Source organism: Branchiostoma lanceolatum, chromosome 7, assembly GCF_035083965.1.
Source record: "Branchiostoma lanceolatum isolate klBraLanc5 chromosome 7, klBraLanc5.hap2, whole genome shotgun sequence".
Classification (NCBI taxonomy): domain Eukaryota; kingdom Metazoa; phylum Chordata; class Leptocardii; order Amphioxiformes; family Branchiostomatidae; genus Branchiostoma; species Branchiostoma lanceolatum.
The window spans coordinates 20,661,221-20,680,886 of record NC_089728.1 but is presented as its reverse complement, the minus strand read 5'-3'; the positions used below and the strand labels follow the sequence as shown (position 1 = coordinate 20,680,886).

Below are 19,666 nucleotides of genomic sequence, written 5' to 3'. Positions count from 1 at the left end.
ACCACAAAACATCAGTTAGACTTAAGTTAATGGTCTTGCTATCAAGTTCAAAACAAATAACATATACTAGAAACATAATAACTAACAATGATAAGTAACTACTGATACTATGATGTACACTATTTTTAAATGCTTAAGTAGTCTCTATATATATATACAAGACAGCCCCTCCTTACATAAGAGAAGCTGGTCAGGGCAGAGCCCTTGGTGTTTGCAATGGAAGCACACACATGTACATGTATTCCTCATTCTGTCATAGAAATGCTGTCTCTGCCCAGATTATACATTCCCTCATGTTTCGAAAAAGAATTTCAACAGGGCAGGTAATGTCTAATATCACTCTGCCAGTTCACATATATGAAAATAAGTATCTGAGAGAATTCAAATGTAACTTCCCCCGGTGCAACTTACTTCTGCATATCTAAACTGTGCATGCCTGGAGGTGCTCGGATTCTATCGCTATCCCACGTTTCTCATCCCTCACTAATCTATCCCAGATGTTTCAGAAAAAGAAGGTTTACCTAGGTTAAAAAGAAAGCCTTACAAAATGTACAAAACGCAGCAAAACGTTCAACTTTGAATTCATTGGGAGCATCCAAGAAATCTTCGAGAGCGGCAGAGGCGACATTATACACCTGGTGCGCCACCTGGGTTTGCTGCACCCTGTGTGTCGGCATGGCTGGTGTTCAGATATGGTAAGTAAATACGAGCCACAGGGAACATAGGATCACACATGAACCAATGCCCATCAGGTAAGACAGACACCTCTCTCCAAACACCCTCTTCACACCTGTCATACACAAACACCTGATGAACTTTTCTGAACCCCTCAAAACTCGACGAGGAAATCCAGCCTTCTACCACTGCATGCAGCTTGTTTTGGAGTGCAAAGAGAGTGATATTTTCAATTTCTTGATCTGTGTTCCGCCAACCTGGAAGCTCAAGCCAACTGTCTGCCTTGATGTCGTACACCAATGTCTTCTCAAAGTTATAATCAGTGCTGAAGATTTCTGTTCCGATGGCAACTGCACTATGGACTTCAGAACTGTAGTCTGAAGGGGTTTTCTTGCACCAGTGATCTCTTCTTGGGTTGTAACAATGTATGCTTGTCTGTGTAAAGAAATAAATGTGACCATTGCAAGATGCTGTCACACCAGACTCCAACCACCTATCGTTTTGAGGTGCTGAACAGCTATGCCACTTGTTCGTGTGCTGGTTGTATTTCTTCAACACAACACTATGCGAAAGGGGCTGATTTCCGGAAAAATTCGGAGTTGATATATTCCAAGACATGCTTGATATTTGGAATGTGTCCGGACAAGATGTCTGATATTTACCATATCCTGGACTATCCTGAGTCCGGACATGTTTTGTTGCGAATCCGGACGAATAAGACTTTCCTATATTTCAAGATACGCGCCATTGACGTTTCTTGCTTCCGAATACATAACACCCTTCATATTCTGAACATAACCAAGGTAATTATATTCCAGGAATTAATTTTGGACATATTAGGAGTTGACACGTAGCATGATATGCCTCATTTCTGGACCATTTTCGGACGACATTCGATATTTACTATATCCGCAAATATCATGATTCAGAAATTGTTCCGAAGCATATACGGACGGGTAAAAGCTTCCTGTTTTTTCCGAATACGTGCCATTGGCGTTTCTTGTTCCGTACTCATGTTCAATTCACGACACAGATACAAGAGCTAGAGAGCTAGAGATATACCAAGAATCAGTGACAGTGTTCTGACATATTTGGAGTAACATGACATGCCACATATTCTGACCGTTTCCGGGCAAGGTTTTGGGGGTTCATTTCTGTTGCGTGTCCGGACAAATAAGACGTCTTTTTTTTCAAGATACGCGTCATTGGCGATTCTTGCTATGATACGGTTCGTATATTGTATGTAGGTTTCATTGCAATTGATCAAGGATTATGTCACCCTTGAGATCATATATTTTGGAAATAAATTTAGACAAATTAGGAGTTGACACGATATCATATGAAGCACATACTCCATCGAAATACTATAGATCTATACTAGTGATAGCGGTGCATTATAAGAAAGTTACATATCCGGAAAAATCATGCTCAAAATTCACTCAAAATACTCCATAGACGCGTTGCAGTATGGGAAAGCTCCATATACGGACAATATCATGCTCCAAATTTACTCATAATACTCCATGGAAGCGTTGCAGCATGGGAAAGTCCCATTTTCGGACAAAAACAGGAGGCATTCATGGTCAGAATATGCAATATGCAGTATTACTGTTCGCCGTACAGTGGCGCTGCAACTTTATCATGGTGGCAGCATTCTAGGCAATTTGATGATCCTGTCACCAAGGAGTATCAGGAAGCCAAATTCAACCGAGAATAAAATGCATACAGTAGTAGTAAGTAGACGTAAGCCTTTATTTTTTTCTTGGAAGGCCCTGTCGGCCAGTACATATATATATAATATTATACAGGTGGTGCAGTTTGGGAAAGACAGGTCATTGGAACCAGATTTTTTTTAGAAAGATCGGAGCTGAGGCACATAATATATGTGTGTTGGAACATAATATCTGTGTGTTATTTTTGTGCGGATGTAAAGAGTGAGGTGTTGTCAGTGAAACGTCAACCGTGCGACAGTTTGACCTGATGGGACCGTAACACGCGTAACACAGTCAAAGCCCGACAAACAACGGTCTATACCGCGCCACCACGATGTTTGCGAATGTGTACAACTTGCAAGGTTTGAACTGGTAAGTACACAATGAATTTGTTTACAAAAAAAAGCTTTTATCGCATGTAACCTGACCCCATTAGCTCAACTGCATCTTTCATGTTGCGTCATATCTTGCATCTTTCATCCTAAAAGCGCTGACGGGAGATTCCCCCGAAACCTTACTACCTTCAAACAAATGACATGGATCATTATTAATAATCTACTCCCATTTCAACGAATGATGTTTAGGGCTGCATGTTTGGGAGTCGTCAACACACATAAAATGCATTTAGCGGCGCGGGCATACAAGCTGAATCAAAAGCCGGGCTCAGGCACTACTGGGCGGGGCCGGGAAACTCCCCAGAACCGCTGAGATCTATGTACACCGGCGGGCTGACTGCTTTGGGCCGCCGAATGAACTCGCCAATGGCCCGATGCCAGTCTGACCAGCACAAGCCAAGACATCTTACATGATTACGTTCAAAGTTATTGTATATTAAGGGTAGGACTAGCCTGTCAATAGCCTCTGTCTTTTAGTTATGCAAAACAAGCCTAACATATGCGTGGAGGACAGGGTAGCTGACACTACAGTGGATACTTATTATTAGCAGGCAATTTGAGGCTGTAGTGTTCCCGGGAACGAGCGTTTCGCGATCTTCCACCAGCCATATATGGAAGTGGCTACTGACAGGATGATCCTGTCAGCAGTAGAAAAATCTGCACTGCTGACAGGCTGATCCTGTCAGCTGTAACAGATAGAATAGACGACATAATGTATCTTATACAAAGGTTCCTCAGTAGCTAGGCAGTAAATAAGCTATATTTATGACTAAGACACGTGACCAGGCCGTATTCGGAAGCTCATCTGAATAGATTAGCGTTGACCAATAGCGAGGCTAGCTAATTGAGAGCAGCTAGCTCGTTAGCATAAGCCCGCCGATTTGAACTCAGAAGCTGTCCTGTGAGGCTGTGACTAAGGTTAGTGATCACACGTGGATTAGCTCTCTGTATTAAGTTCGTAAAAATACTAGATGGCTGTAGAATATCCCACATTTCCATCTGTAACTCAACCTTCCGTAATCGTAACGCTCTAGATTATTGTGTATCCTCCTGTAGGCCTTAGTAGACTTGGCTTGTATAGTACAGCCAAGGATAACACAGAATAAACGCGTGTTAGCTAGTTTTCGGCCCGTTTCTTTGCGTAGCTAGTTAACTTTTCCCGGCTGTTTCTGTGCCGTACGAGTGTTGTTGCTTTTCCTGTACTACCAAATTCTTTGTCCTGCTGTTTTGCCCGCAGTTTCCTGCATATTTTCCGTTTTCCAGCTGTGGTACTAGTATAGCGTGGGGTTCGCGTCCGTTTTTTCACACCGCATAATTGATTGGACCTCGCCGACATCGCGGTCGACGATCCGTCTCCGTCCCCTAGTGTCCCGCTGTGCGCCTTTCGGGCCATTGTTTTTTTAAAGAAGACCGCTCTCTCGGACGCCTTGACTTGCAAATTGAATATACCATTGTTGTCAGTTTTCTGTAGCCTGAGTGCCAGCCTTTTTAGCTTCCGTACGCTACCCAAGCTCCGCTCCGCTCCGGCAGCGGAGCTTGGGTAGCGCAGCGGAGCTAGGGTAGCGGACGGAAGCTAAAAAGGCTGGCACTCAGGCTAAGTTTTCTGTGCCCCACTCCATATTCTTTCACTATCGTTAGCTCAAAATCTCGTTTGTGTTTTAGACCTATTCTGTTTTGGACTGTTTTGGCTCCCCGTTTTGTAGTTCCCATTTCTGTTCGGCTCTTTATTTTTGTACAATCATGGCGGCTGCCAAAACTAAGGAGGTTTAAAAAATAATTTTTAACCTCCTTGCCAAAACTCATGTCCCGGAGATTGATTTCCGTAATTTTGATAATAATAGAGGCTGCATTGTCCTTCTAGCCTCTATCAGGCTCCGTCCTATCGTTGGGAAAATAGTAGAAATCAGCCGAGGTACTCCGCTATACAGGGTAGGTCCGCTAAACAGTAAAGTTCCATTTCGATGGAACTCTATTTCTTTTAATTAGAATGGTAAAGTAATATGTATCTTGGTTTCTTTGCACTAGAGGATCAATAGACCAATTTTAATGACACAAACATTCCGTCATGGGGGGGGGGGGGGTAAACACAAAATTCCAGGACATCGTGCACCTATGATGAAATTGGTTTGTGTCGTTCAAAATCGTTTATTGCAGTGTAGCCCTGTCCAGGTGCCCGCCATGCTTAATGATAAGATTTTTTTCTGTACCCACTCTGCTGTTCAAGCCCCGAGTTCGGGTGGCAGGGGACGTCTAGGACAGAGAAGAATATGACTACCTGAAGTCATCCGGACATCTTTACATGTCCGATGAAGTCAGCGATGAGGATGGCAAGTCATCGGTGTGGGTCCAGCCACCCGCCTGGCGGGCGGACAAGTTAACGGACATAACGCGAAGGTTCCAGGCGGTCCTAGACCAGAATAGGAGAGACAGGCGCCTGCCCTTCTCCAACAAAGAGAGAAAGCAAGGGGAGGAGTTTACATACAGATGTCCACCATCCAGCAGGGCAGCACAGCCATACTTCAAGGCTGTGGCCTCCCAGGGAGAGGAAGCCGCGGATGGAGAGGAAGGCGCGGAGGGAGAGGAACGCGCAGAGGGAGAGGAACGCGTAGAGGGAGAAGAACGCACAGAGGAAGATCTAGGAAGACACGGAGGAAGAGGAAGACAGCGACTGAAGCTAGGAGTTGTGATGCTGAATGATGACTGGTTTATATAAGTTATAGAACACACCACATGGTAGCCCTAAGACTGAACTGGTAGGCTTGTTGACAACAATAAAAGAAGCACATACTTCACCATCAAAACGTCACATTCCACTATTTACTATCGCTGCTTAGCAAGTTGACCATATAGTACGTAGATATGGCTTTTTGTATATCTCACAGTGTTGGCTTTAAAAGTTTGTTGTAGTCGGTTTTTACTATCGTAGTTTAGCAAGTTGACCCGTAGTACGTAGATAAGACTTTTTGTATATCTCACAGTGTTGGCATTAAATGTTTGTTGTAGTCGGTTACTCGAGCGAGTCTTTCTGCCGGAGATCATCTCACGGCACAGTGGGAACCAGTCCCTGAAGGTCGGGGATCTCAGTAGAGAGTGTGCAAAGTTTCTGCATAGTTCCTCACGTCTTTGTGATAGTGGTGTTAGTGAGAGTTCTCCAATACAACTTGCATTTGATGATACTTCTGTTTTGCACTCGTGTATTGATTTGCCTATGTCTTTGGTGTGGTACTTCTGTTATACTTAGTTCGTGCAGTATATTATTCTATGTGTAAAGAGTTAGGAATTCAAAACGTATTACAATGTATGAGGATTATTTTCTCTCCCAAATAGTTCGAAAATGTAACGCCTACTAGAGTTTCTGAAAGGAGTAGTGTTACGGTCCGATTCTTGGTTCCGAATATCCTCAGTTATATGTAAACCTTCCGGAGCGTAACAGCTCCGAACGCGCGGTCAGAAGCTATGTATGGCATATTCCGAACGTATTTTGTCTTAAATGAGTCCGAAACTGGAAGTCCGGATATTATGAGGAGTACTCAGTTGGGTTAAGGCGGCCCAGGAGGTATTATTCTGTACATATATGATTATACTCTGTAACTATCGATAGCCTTGTCGCACCACGATGAAACTTGAAACAGCTTTAGAACTACTTAAAACACATTGAATAAAGGTGAGTTAAGTTTTTCTACTGCTGGATTTTGGGTTAGAAATACACATTTTGGTTAAAAAAAACGTGTATTTTATGGATTTATGCGCGCAGGCGGTAACACCACCTTTCATCATAATATTTTGCAAGGAAAGAGCTAACCCCATACAAATCATTTTTGTCCGAGGCTATTTTGTTTAAAATGACGATTAAATTGATTTTTTGGGTCAGAAACATCAGAAACAGCTATTTTGGAGTCATTTTTTATAGAAAATTCGCCCCGGTTAAAAATAGATAAAATCTATGCAAAATAGCCTCGGACAATTTTGATAAGAAAGCGATAATAAGTTACATTTGATTACTCAAAAGCTGAAGTCTGTTGTTTTGAGCTGCGCGTAATTGCGTAAAAGTCATAACCCCAATCCCACACAAGCAGCTCGTTGTCTCGCGAAATCCAACACCTGTGACGTAACGGCCGTTCCATTCGAACACCATATCGAACATATAGAACCTCCCGTTCTATTTGGAACACCTCCGTCAAAACAGCGCTAGTAGGACTCGGCGCGGCTCATGCAACATTTGTGGAGGAGACAACTTCCAAATCATTTGATTGAAACATTTAGAATGTAATACAATCCAAATCCTGGCCTATAAAACAAATTTGTACTTATACGTACACCTGAGATGATATATATGATTGTGTTGTGTAATAGACCTTGCGCTCCCCGATATGCTCCGTAGTGGAACATTTCGAACCGTGTTCGAGTTCGGCCGCGCCGCTGGCCAGGCACGCGGCCGAACTCGAACACGAATTTTCGAGCCTGGGCTGCCTTAACCCAACAGAGTATTGTGGTCCCGTTCTTGACTACGGAAATCATCCGAAAACGTAAGGAAGTTGAGTCGTGTTTTTGTCCGGATTTATCCTAAAGCATTACCAATTCGGACGTATATGTACGGAAATCACCATCTCTCGGACATTCTTGGGAATCCAGATATGAGGAGAAGCATAACGATCCGATTCTTCGTTCGAATATCCTTAGTATATGTAACCTTTCCGGAGCGTAACAGCTCCGAACGCGGTCCGAAAATATATCATAGTCGGAACGTATTTTGTCTCAAATGACTCCAAAAATGTCCCATTACTGGAAATCCGGATATGAGAAATAGTATTATGTTCCCATTCTGGACTCCGAATATTTTCAGCGTTTGCAACCTTTCCGGATGGTGGTAACTCCGGACGGGCTCCGAAAATATGACGTATTCGGAACGTGTTTTGACTCATTTGAGTCCGAAAATATTCCATTAGGCCACAGCAAGTAATTTTTATGGATGACATCAGCGCGCTCATTAATTTTCGCCTGATTTCGAAATAAAAAACAAGAAATTTCATTGCCCTCCGACGGTGGTCAACATGCCAAAAATGGGCAAATATGTCGTAAACGCTTGTCGTAAACGTTGAGGTTGAGGTGTACATATGAATGCACAGTGTAGCCCATGATGGTATGACAAGCTGTTTTCTGCGTTTGTTCTAGTTAATTGAGCTGCACATCTTCAAGAACAGTTTAATGTTGACGGTCTAAGGTATTTCGTTGCATATGAATACCCAGTGTGGCTCCTGCCCATGATGGTATGATAACAAGCTGTTTTCTGCATTTGTTCTAGCAAGGACATTATATAAACAATGGGGGGGGGTTAGTTAATTGAGCTGTATACACAAGGTGTTTCATCGCATATGAATATCCAGTGTAGTTGCTTCAGATGATAGTACAACAAGCTCTTTTCTGCATTTGTTGTAGTTAGTCTATTGAGATGTATACACATCTACAAGGACATGTTTACTGTTGAATCAAGGAGGTTTTATATTATATATGAAACCTCATTGGTTGAATACAGGAATAAAAGACCTGTTGGTCATGATATCATACTAGTATTTCGTCGCCTCAATTCTTGTTTAACAATATTTATGACCTCAAAATTTGAAAATATAGGAATCTTGTTTTTTTTGCCCGCCTTGTTTTTTTTTCGCCCTATCTCATTAATTTTGGAGTCTGCGGAGGATGTCATCCATAAAATTTACTTGCTGTGGCCTTACTGGAAATCCGGATATGAGAAATAGTATTATGTTCCCATTCTGGACTCGAATATTATCCAAACACGTAAGGGCGTATCGTCCGGATATTGCCCGGATATGTCCTAAAACGTTCCCAGTCCGGACATATACAGACGTTGAAATGTCCGGAAATAACCCCCTTTTACACAGTGCATGTGTATATTAAGCTCAAGTTTTAACAAAGCTACTTGTACTAGGGTACAAAGCCAAAACATAGAAAGATGACTTAAAGTTAGCTTACTTATGTCCTCCTGTGCCATAAATACCTGAGATACCCACAGTCAAAATCAAGTTAACATCATGATTTAAAACTGCTTGAACCTTTCTTTTAAAACAAGATGCATGTTTACTTTGATAATTTCAATGTAAAGTTAAGCCATCAGCAGGCCAAACAAATGATTACATTGTAACGTTAGATAGTCATACATGTACATACAGCAAGACGTGCTAACTTCAATACTGTGAAAACACCCAGTAACCGGTGGGGCATATTTTTACTACGAAACAAACACCAAAGTGGCATGGACGGCCCGAAAAGGCCTGAAAGTGGTACAGATATCGATATCGGTTTATGATAATAATAAAATGAAAACGCGCACCCCGTGCCAAAGCAATGGCAGCGGGGAGGTATGCAGGGTGGATTCTAGCTCAACAACATCTCTCGGTATCTCAGTCGTTTACGATCCTGTGCACTAGCCTTGCTCGTTGCCTCATGTTGGATAAGACACGAATGAGATACATGTAGAAAAACATCTGAAACATTTTGATTCCGCGCGTTATGTCAAAGGTCACAATAGGTCAGGTTAGGTCACTACCACAATCTAAGTGTCCTGCCAGATGTCCGGGTAGTGTGTCTAAAGATGTCCTGACAGCGGGAAATATAGCCGCTGTTGCGAAAAGCTGGGTGTAAGGTGGACCTGAGTTGCATCTTTAAACAACATGATTTTAATTAATTAGCAAAACCTTATCCATGATGCGATCCGGTGAAGTTGGATTACTTACTCGTTGTTCATATTATCATTAACTAATAAGCCTATCATAGCTGGGTGTATTAATTTGAATTAAAGATTTACCCGGGTAATTTAGCCGACCATCTCAGCCCAATATGAATGCAAATTGACCAGATAGATGAGGGTTTGACTTTGAGCAGGTTCAATTCAAATCCTCCTTATCAACCGGCTGTTAAAGGCTTAAGGTCTCATTCATGAGTCTTTTCGCCCCATAGGATTACATGTTATAATACGTGTTTTACATGGGCGCGTTCGTAGTGAAGATATAGAAAATTTGCCAATGTTTTTCATTCCATGTTGAGAACAGTTACCCTAGATTATGTAAGAAAATTGACAACATTTTCACTACACACAATCTCTTTTGATAGCAATTACAATCTGCACTTGGCTACACCCACAAAAAGCCACTTTCCAGCTGTAAGCGTCGGACCGATTCCCACACAATGCCCGGGCTGTGTACGTCCGACCTCGCGAGCGGCTGCCGAACTTTGCCTGCTAATTTCTTCAGTTACAAACAAGCTGTCATCAGTTTGACGCTTGATATCACCTGGGCTTGCTAAAAGGAAATTTCCCACCGATATAGACATTGAGATCCAACAGATACAAAGCACGCAAAGGAAGACACTACGTGAACTTACTCAGCATGCTGAAGGGAGACCTCAAGCACAGAGGGCGAGGCCCTCCCACAACAGTAAAGAAACTCCGAGAGCTAAGGGAGCTCGCAAGATGCAAGGACACGTGGAAGAAGATGAAGAAAGACTGAATGCAGCTGCAGGACGTTTCAACGACTGCAGATGCAGAAACCAGTGGATGATGATGATGATGATGATAGACACACGTTCATGCAGCCGTTCAATTTTTGGGCCACGGATTCTTTTAGTACCCACTCGGAGTAATACAGAAATGAGACCTTAAGTATAATGTATTAAGTCAATAATGATTAGAACGAATCTTCTCCATCATCCTTTGAAACTTTATTGACAATACCACATCGCAGACAAGCAAGTCTGAATTGGCGAGTATTTTCACATTTGCTCGGATAAAAATTATGTGATTATAAATATACAAATATACAAAGTTTAGCAATGGTGCCATTTAAAAAGACTTTGCATTTACAACACAGTACACGACGTAAGGACAGCTGACGTTGTAAACATTGAAACATTCGAACGTGACAGGATTGTGTTGTTTGGTACAATGGAGTAGGGAGAATATGGGATTGTTAAGGAGATCAGTCACTTATTCAGCAGGGATACGAGGTACGGAATCGGAGAGTTTTTTAGTCTGTTGGTGCGGCAGAGTGGTGTGTTGAGTTTCTGTTTGTTTCTGGTGTGCCGGCCGGATATGTCCCCTATTGTGCTCGGAAGCCAATCCCTGAAGCTGGACTCCATCAGAGATCTTGCAAAGTTAAGACACAAGTCCTCTCTTCTTTGTGCCAGTGTTGTGAGTCCTAGGTGTTGCAGGGCGAGGGAGTAACCAGTGTAGTCGTTGCCCAGAATAATCCGGCAGGCACGTTTTTGGATCTGTTCGAGTTTCTCTGTTTGCAGTTTGGTGAGGCCAGATGTCCAGGCAGGTGCAGCGTATTCTAGGATCGGTCTGATGTAGCATGTGTAGATCGTGATGAGGTCATTACGCGATAACATGAACCTTTTGAGTCTTTTTAGGAGGTAGAGTTTCTTTGCGGCCTTTCCCACCATCTGCTTGACTTGGACGTCCCAATGAAGGTTGTTCTGGATGTGGAGTCCAAGGATCTTAAGGCTGGGGGCGACAGCTAGCGGTGCGTTGTTGACTCGCAGTGGTGGCAGAGGGGGATGGTTCCGACAGAAAGTGATGTGCATAGCCAGGCATTTAGAATCGTTTAGTAGCATGTGGTTGTTTAACGTCCATTGGCATAACTGATCCAGATCAGACTGTAGGGTTGAAGGTTGTTTGAGCAGTCTTGATTGGAGCATGTTCATATCATCCACGTATTTCCATACCGGGCTAGAGGCATCAGAAGCAGCATCGTCAATCAGTACCAGGAATAATATGGGGCCTAGTAGAGTTCCCTGCGCAACTCCGCATGTCAGGTGTTCCCACTCCGAGAGAGCTCCACGGTAGCGCACGCGCTGTTTCCTGTTGGATATAAAACTGGCCACCCACGGTATGAGGTATCCCTGAAAGTTCGGGTGTCTTACGTCAACGCATTGGCCTTTGACATCTGCTAGAAGTATGAAAGCGCCCCCTAGCGGACGCGGTTCAGGAGAGAACAGATTGTGCGGCTTTTAGTGATTCTGGGCTTCAAATTACGCCCATGCTTGCCAGCAAGCGTGTTTTTGAGCTTGGCTGATATGCAATCAAAGGCGTACAGGACTAGACGACGAATCAAGTGCTGCTTTTTACGCAGCCAGGCTGGATAGACTCTGAAAGTCGAGGATGGAATCTGGGTACAGACACAAAGACGGCCATATGAACCGTTCTAAGATACACGAATAAGGCAGGATCCACGGATAAGGCACGGGGAGGGGGGGGTTGTCGTCGAATCAGCCAAAGTGTATTCCATAGCCTTTCACTTGACACGGAGCTTTACGTCTGCAAGTGTATTGCAATATGCTAGCTTGCGTACGCGTTAGCTGCAGTTTAGTGAGGTACGTGCGTCTTTGTGCTCGTTGACACCTAACTTTCCAGCACAAAACGCAACAGAAGGAGCAGAAGGATGCTCTATTTCGTACTATTACGATCTGAAACTTTAGTCTTCTTTCAAATGGCTTCTATTTCTAGAAAAGCATCATACAATGAAAATAACAACAAAAAACCCCCTCAAAAAAGTAGACTAGTCCGTTGCCATGGCAACTTGCGGTCAGAAAATGCGGGGTGACGCCCGATTATCTATCGTTTTAAAATTTACGCTCCAGCGCTGATCGTTGATTTTTTATGAATATTTTTCGTTTTTACTTAAGGTCTCATTCATGAGTTTTTTCGCCCCAAAGGATTACATGTTATAATACAAGTTTTACATGGGCGCGTTTGTAGTGAAGATATAGAAAATGTGCCGATGTTTTTCATTCCATGTTGAGAACAGTTACCCTAGATTATGTAAGAAAATTGACAACATTTTCACTACACACAGTCTCTTTTGATAGCAATTACAATCTGCACTTGGCTACACCCACAAAAAGCCACTTTCCAGCTGTAAGCGTCGGACCGATTCACACACAATGCCCGGGCTGTGTACGTCCGACCTCGCGCGCGGCTGCCGAACTTTGCCTGCTAATTTCTTCAGTTACAAACAAGCTGTCATCAGTTTGACGCTTGATATCACCTGGGCTTGCTAAAAGGAAATTTCCCACCGATATAGACACACGTTCATGCAGCCGTTCAATTTTTGGGCCACGGATTCTTTTAGTACCAACTCGGAGTAATACAGAAATGAGACCTTAATAACTCAGTCTCATTTAAATGCACACATTTTGTAACTTCTGTTCCCGTTTGAAGGAAGACGTTTCGGACATTAACATTTCACATATAAGGTGACCAACTGTCGTTTTTAAAAGCCAGAAAAGTCTTAGGTCGTCATCAAAACGACAGTTTGGCACAGTTTATGTGGAATATCTAATTTCACAAACGTCTTACTTCAAACGGAAAAGGAAGTTAGAAAATGTGTACAGAAAAATGAGAACGAGTGAATATAAACGGGGTCTTAGTTTATTAAGAGATGCCCCTCCCCCTCTAATATTAGCACCCACAAGTCGTGATCTAGCTTCTCATAGTAGTAGGGGCAAGTTCTTCCACTCCTGGCGTTATTCTTACGTACCTGCTTATATAATATACAGATATGAAACAGGTTTTTCTTGTCAAGGTCACCTTTTCATGGCGGCCAACCCGATTTCACCTCTTTTCGTCATTGACTCCTCCAGTTATGTATTCAGTCAAACATGGTTTCATACATCAAAACAAAAGCATGTACTAGTATCTGTTTATTGCACAGCATTGTTTATTAATTCAGGGTGCCTTCCATACTAAATAAATGATACATTTGGCCAAATAATCCTTTGCATTAATTATCACCAGAAGTTGAGAGATTCCTCGAGCGGAAAAATTGTAACAACATTAACTCATCAAAGCATACTGTATTTCGGTACATCTGACCCTATTTTGATATTATGTATAACATTATTTCTGTGTAGTAAATTAGAGGCAAACCGTTTCAAAATGAAATTTGTTTTCTACAATTCCTTTGCTATTTACACTTCGTAAATACATGTACCACAAAAAAGGTCGATACGGGTGTTCCGCATCACACGTGCTTCCAAAGAATATTTAGAATGCATTCGCCGGTTGCGCCGCTGCACTCTCTCAACTTCTGGTGCATTCCGCATAGAAATGTATGTTTTTCGCAAGGGTATGACAAAAACAAAAATACAATACAGTGTATTCCGTATTCCCCGAGGTACCGACCCGACTGTGGGTCGTATCTATATCAACGAATGTCTTATAATAAAATCAAAGAAAAACAACCTCTAATTAAATGATATTCGAACAACGGGTTTTTACATGGAGATTAATGATCCGTAGAATGGGGTCTATATAGGAAAATAAGGACCCGTAAATGGAACCTTCTGATTGGTCGACGACATATAGCTATTTGATAATATAGCTAGAAGCTATATGATAAATAATCTAATAGATAGATTTAACTGCTTAAAATCCCACCAGTACACTTAACTTAAGTGCCCAGACATAATTAAAAGTAAAATTGATCACATCATTAGATGTCCGAGCCCTCTACCCGGAGATGAAATGGAGGCACGCGCCTTTAGAATGTTGTTTCTCTTCCATCTGAGGAGAGCTCCACATAATGTATGAGCATTTACATTTTGACGCTTTGATAGAGGACTTAATCACAAAGCTAAGGACCAGAGGTCACAAGTTGAAGATAGAATCAGGAAGATTAGCAATTCAGATAAATCCTGGAATAGAAGGCCACAGTCGTGTATATGCGTTTGATTATTGTGTAATAGATAGATATCGTATAGCATAGATATTTCATTTATCTGAGTGTATATGAACGCTTCATATAATGATTCTCTACACTGAATAATATTGAAACTACTATACTGCATTTTAATTAAGCCCATGTGGGCTGGAACGTGCAAATAAAGATCATTATCACCATAAGTATGTATCGACGTAATCATAGCCAACTCCAAACCCCACCTTGATATTTGCATTGGCAATGCCACAAGTTGCTGAGTTATAACTGTTATAAGTTGTAGTGCATGGAATAGGAAATGCTTCAAAACTGTTGTGTGATAATTACTTCCTTAAATTGTGTCCTTTAAATCAAAACTGTCGAACAATGATTTGTATTCATTCATTCATACCGTGACTCCTTGCGCTGACAAATCAGCATAAACTAACGGGGAATCGCACAGAGCTCGAACGGTTGCGGAGCCAACGTCAGACCAAAGACGCCGTCAGTGCTTGGAGCAGGAGCGCCCTCTGGCGTCTTGAAGGTGAAGGACTGCAGCAGGGTCGAGAAGAACAGGAAAAATTCCATCCTGGCCAGCTGCTCACCAAGACACCCGCGTCGGCCTGGGAATAAAAAGAAATGAATAAAAGGCAGTTTATGCTCTTATGACCTATGTACAGGTCAAGATCATAAAGAAGTTATATATATATATATATATTTATAATTATAAGTACAATTAGTGATGTAATAATATCGTATCTTAATGCATATACGGGATAATGTACACCAGTATGTACCCGTTCAACTTCTTTTCGCTTCTTTCAAGACAGTTGTATAGAATATCCAGTAGTAAGACCAGCCATCCATCGAATAGAATGATTCAAAAACAAGTCTGGTCAAACGTTCAGTAATGACATCTCTATGCCTGATAATTACCTCCTCCAAAAGGCAGGTAAGACTCGGGCTTGTTGATGACGTTTCCCCTCGCGTCCAGAAACCTTCCGGGGTCAAAACGTTCCGGATCAGGCCAGTAGGCGGGGTCCAAGTGGAGGGAGTACGGGTTCATCATCACCTGGGTCAAACAAAAAGACGATGAGGTCACAAACACAATTTCTAGAAACAATAAACTCTTTGTATGGATAAACTTCAACCATACCATCCCTCCGACTTGAAGAGGTCACTGGATCTAATGATGAAAAATAAAATCTTCATGTGGCGATCTGTAATTGAAGGTGTCCTTTCTGCAACGATACAAAATAGGTTGTGTATTCTTAAGTACCAATTAGCTAATAAACTAAGATACCTGGGTCCCCTTAGGAATATCATATCCCTGCACTTTGATCTCCTCCGTGGTGACGCGAGGTGTGATGGCAGCAAGGGTGCGGATCCTCATGACCTCCAGCAGGCATGCATTCACGTAGGGCAGCTGGGAACGGTGGGACAGGGTCGGCAGACCCTCACCAACAACGGCGTCAAGCTCCTGCTGTACCTGTAAGAATGAAAATGCAGCAGCAATGTAGCAATTGAACACACCTTACGCTTCTCAAAAAGTTAAGAGGAAAAGAGCAGAATATATTGCGTTCTTTGCCCATTTCCCAAAGTCTGACAGGGTCCAACAGTGAAGCGGTTTGAAGAAGCCAAAATGCTCACAAGTACCTTATCTTGGATGTCGGGGTTCAAAGTCATGTAGAGAAGACTCCACAGCAGGGTGTTGGTGGTCGTGTCTGTTCCTGCGAGGAAAAGATTCTCGGCCATGTATAGGACATTTTCTTCCGTCAGACCGTCAACCTTTTCCTGCTGTTCAAGCTCCAGCAGGCAGAAGTCGAGGAAGTCGGGTTTTTAAACTACAATTTTGATAGATTCGGATTATTTCCAAATTGTTATAAACTATTAACAGTTTTAATATTTTGTTCGAAAAAGTGTCGAGAACGTAGGGACATTAATCCGAAACAGGTCTGTAGTTTAACAAACAATTTGAAACCTGTTGTCGAAAGCACAATACGTCCCGCCAACTAGCGTTCAATCCTGGCCACGATATCCACATCTTGTTTCAAATATTCAATTCGTTGTGTGAAGAAATAGCATCGAATATGGTAAAAAAATCCTACGGTTACTAGTTGTATCGCGGCATTAAAATTCTTCCAACAGTTCGCACAAATATCGCTAATTTATCATCCAGAAAAAACTTTCCCACGGCAAGTTGTGGCGGCTTGTGAAAAACAACACGTTGATCACGCCCTCAGCACAGAACAATAGTGTTAGCAACCGCCAATCCATAGCAACCGTCTGCCAGCCCGGCGCTGTCACTGGCTCTAGCTTTTGAAAATTGCGCGTGGCGTTCACATAGATTTACCATATTTAGATGGCAGGGCTAGGCATGAAGCACGTACGTGATCGTACATGTCAATGTCAGCGGGGGGGGGGGTGATTATGTTATGTTATGTACATGGCAGCTGTGTTACTGCTTGATAAAGGTCGTATATTCCGCCTCTAACGCAATGATTCTCTATTCAGCGCTACCATCATTATTGTCAAAATATTTTTCGACAAAACAAGAAATGAATATGTTCGAGTACATTATGACGGTCTACCTTTTTACCGGAATGCCCCGGAATGCCCATAAAGGAGGTGAATTCTACCGGAATACACTATGCTTTGATGAGTAAACATCACAGGTTGCTGTATTTTGGCATGAAATATATATATTTATGGCCCAGGGAACGAAAAATCACTAAAAATCAGTGATGGTCATCGGCGTCGGGGTCCCCGCCAATCGCCATCTTTGTTTTTGTTGCGGATTACAATGTTTGTTTTAAATAGCAGGGGCATAGTACACAAAAAGGAAATGTCGCAAATAGAGTATGCTTTGGTAAGCTAACATCGTAGGCTGCAAAACCTTTGCATAAGGTAACGTATACATGACCCTGGGATCAAGAAATCACTAGAAATTCAAGGCGATCGGCGATAGTTCCCCGGTCCCGGCTAGTCACCATGTTTGTTTTCATTGCGGATTACAATTTTTGTTTTTAAGTGGTGTCACGGTGAGACATACACATCAATAGACGTGAATTTTCGGAAATACAGTATGCTTTGGCAAGTTAACATTGCAGGTTGTTGTATTTGGGCTTGAAATAACGCATATAGGATCCTGGGAACTTGGAGACATTACCTGGCGATATGTTTATGATATTTTGATAAGTGTGATGAAGCTATGCTTTCCTAAGGGAGGAATAAAGAAGAAGAACTTAATCGCGCACTTTAGGTGATAACACACACAACGTACTTGTGCGCGATAATATCAGTAAACAATTCGTATTATAAAAGGGTGTGTGGATAGGGTCAGTAGTTTGAGTGTACAGCTCTACATGTCACATGGTTAATCCTTGGTTTCATCTTACCCTGTTGCGGAGACAGGTCGCTTCCTCCCGGATTTTCTCTTCAATGCTCCCACGCCCCACTTTCATGCCCAGGTTCTTCAGGGCGGTGGAGGCAAACTTCTTCCTTTGTCTTAACGGTGTCCCCCAAGGTGCAAAAATTATACCTACAGTAACAAGTAACATATATTTAGCATGTAATTCACTATAACTAATGTGTATCTACCCATCTCTCTCTCTCACTCTCTCTCTATCTCCCTCTCTCTCACTCTCTCTATCTCCCTCTCTCTCTCTTTCTTTCTTTCTCTCTCCCCCTCTCTCTCTCTTTATGTCTCAGTATCGATTAGAAGATAGTTACTTCCGTCTTGCGATTTTCAGCGCAGCTATGGTAAAACTCACCGAAGACAAGGACCTTTCAAACAGCTCACAATGTGTCCAAGCCTTTTTTTTTATGACCTAGTTTTCTGTTGTACACCTGTACGACTTCAAAAATAAGAATGGAAAACTACCTTTTTGAGATTTTTTCTTCGCATTGTTTACGAAAGTTGTCGGCCTCGACGCGAACAGCTGGGACCTATCCACGAGCGCGTCCTTGACGGTAGTGTAGCCGTTCAGAACCACCACATCTTCCATTCCCATCCTGACGGTGAAGACGTCCCCGTACTGCCGCCTCCACGCCGTCAGCTTGAGGTGAGGCGCTCGGCGCAACGCGAGGAGGTGCCCGACAACAGGCACACGTCCTGCCGGGTAAGGAGGCAGGTTTCCGGGACGCTTGAGTAGAGCAGCTGCGAGGAGGAAAGTTGCACTGAACACAAGGAACGTCTGCAGAGTCAGCCAAGAGATCGGCAGAATCTCCTGAACAAACTCAGCTATCCACTGCACAGCACCGGCCATTTTCTCACGAATGCAGTGGGGGATCCAGTTAGATGGGAATTGTGGCGAACTATGACCTCCGTTGTTTAGAGTGTTTATTCAAGTCATGTAAAGCCGCGGGTGTATAGGAAGCCAAGCAAGGCCTGATTTTAAATAGAACCGATGTTATCACCAACTATAAGATGTATTTTTTTTTTTAAATATAGAGCTTCATACATGATGAATCGGCATTGAAAAAGACTGTAGTTGATTAAGATACAATCCCTGGCATTTTACGATTCTTTACCATGAAGAGATACAGTAAACAATAGGGCCCTGGGACCACTTCAGACGTCCCATTGTTTACTCAAGGGTGGTTGATGAATATTTTTCTGTTCTCTTTAAAGCTTCAGTTAGTTGCTGGCCTTTCTATCAAACAGAGCAGGCCATGAACAAATGCAACAATGTTTAAACATGTAAGCCGGTAAGTTTGTAATAACTCCTTATAGTGTGGCTACACTACAATTTTGCTGTGTTTGTTATTTGGGCGTTGCGCGGGACTGCTGATTCCTCGGGTGCCGTGAGAATGTTGTTTTTCGTCCTAGAGCTCCAAGCTGCTGGTTAACCGGTTCCAAACCGGTCACGACGGCCCGCCACCGGCTAAGCCTCGAGCTCGGGCTATAGAAGGCCCTACTACTGTAGTAGTCGTTTTGATATTAATATTTCATAAATGCTACCGACTGTTCTATTGGCTGTCTGACGTACAAAATATATGGATTTAGTTATCATAACATGATTACCATAAGAAAACTGTGCACCTCTAGAAAAAAGAGCAAGATATAACTAAATCGTTTCCTGCAGCTCAAAAAAGAACGCTACGGTAGCCAGTTGGTGTCCTAAATTGGATTTGTGTTGCTTTTCTTGTCATTTCTATAGGACAATATCTG

At 42.6% G+C, this 19,666-nt stretch overlaps 2 protein-coding genes across 2 annotated transcripts; both read right to left on the bottom strand.

Annotated features, from left to right (window-relative positions):
- Positions 1 to 10,777: 10,777 nt before the first annotated feature.
- LOC136438706 (uncharacterized) lies at positions 10,778 to 11,380 on the bottom strand. The gene has a single exon (XM_066433619.1). It carries the CDS (start codon positions 11,378 to 11,380, stop codon positions 10,778 to 10,780), a length of 603 nt encoding a protein of 200 aa, XP_066289716.1.
- Positions 11,381 to 17,882: 6,502 nt separating this feature from the next.
- LOC136438705 (cytochrome P450 2B15-like) lies at positions 17,883 to 18,761 on the bottom strand. The gene is made up of 2 exons (XM_066433618.1): positions 18,377 to 18,761; positions 17,883 to 18,034 (listed from the first exon to the last, which is right to left on the bottom strand). The coding sequence occupies exons 1-2, from the start codon at positions 18,759 to 18,761 to the stop codon at positions 17,883 to 17,885; spliced, it is 537 nt and encodes a 178-aa protein (XP_066289715.1).
- Positions 18,762 to 19,666: the final 905 nt, after the last annotated feature.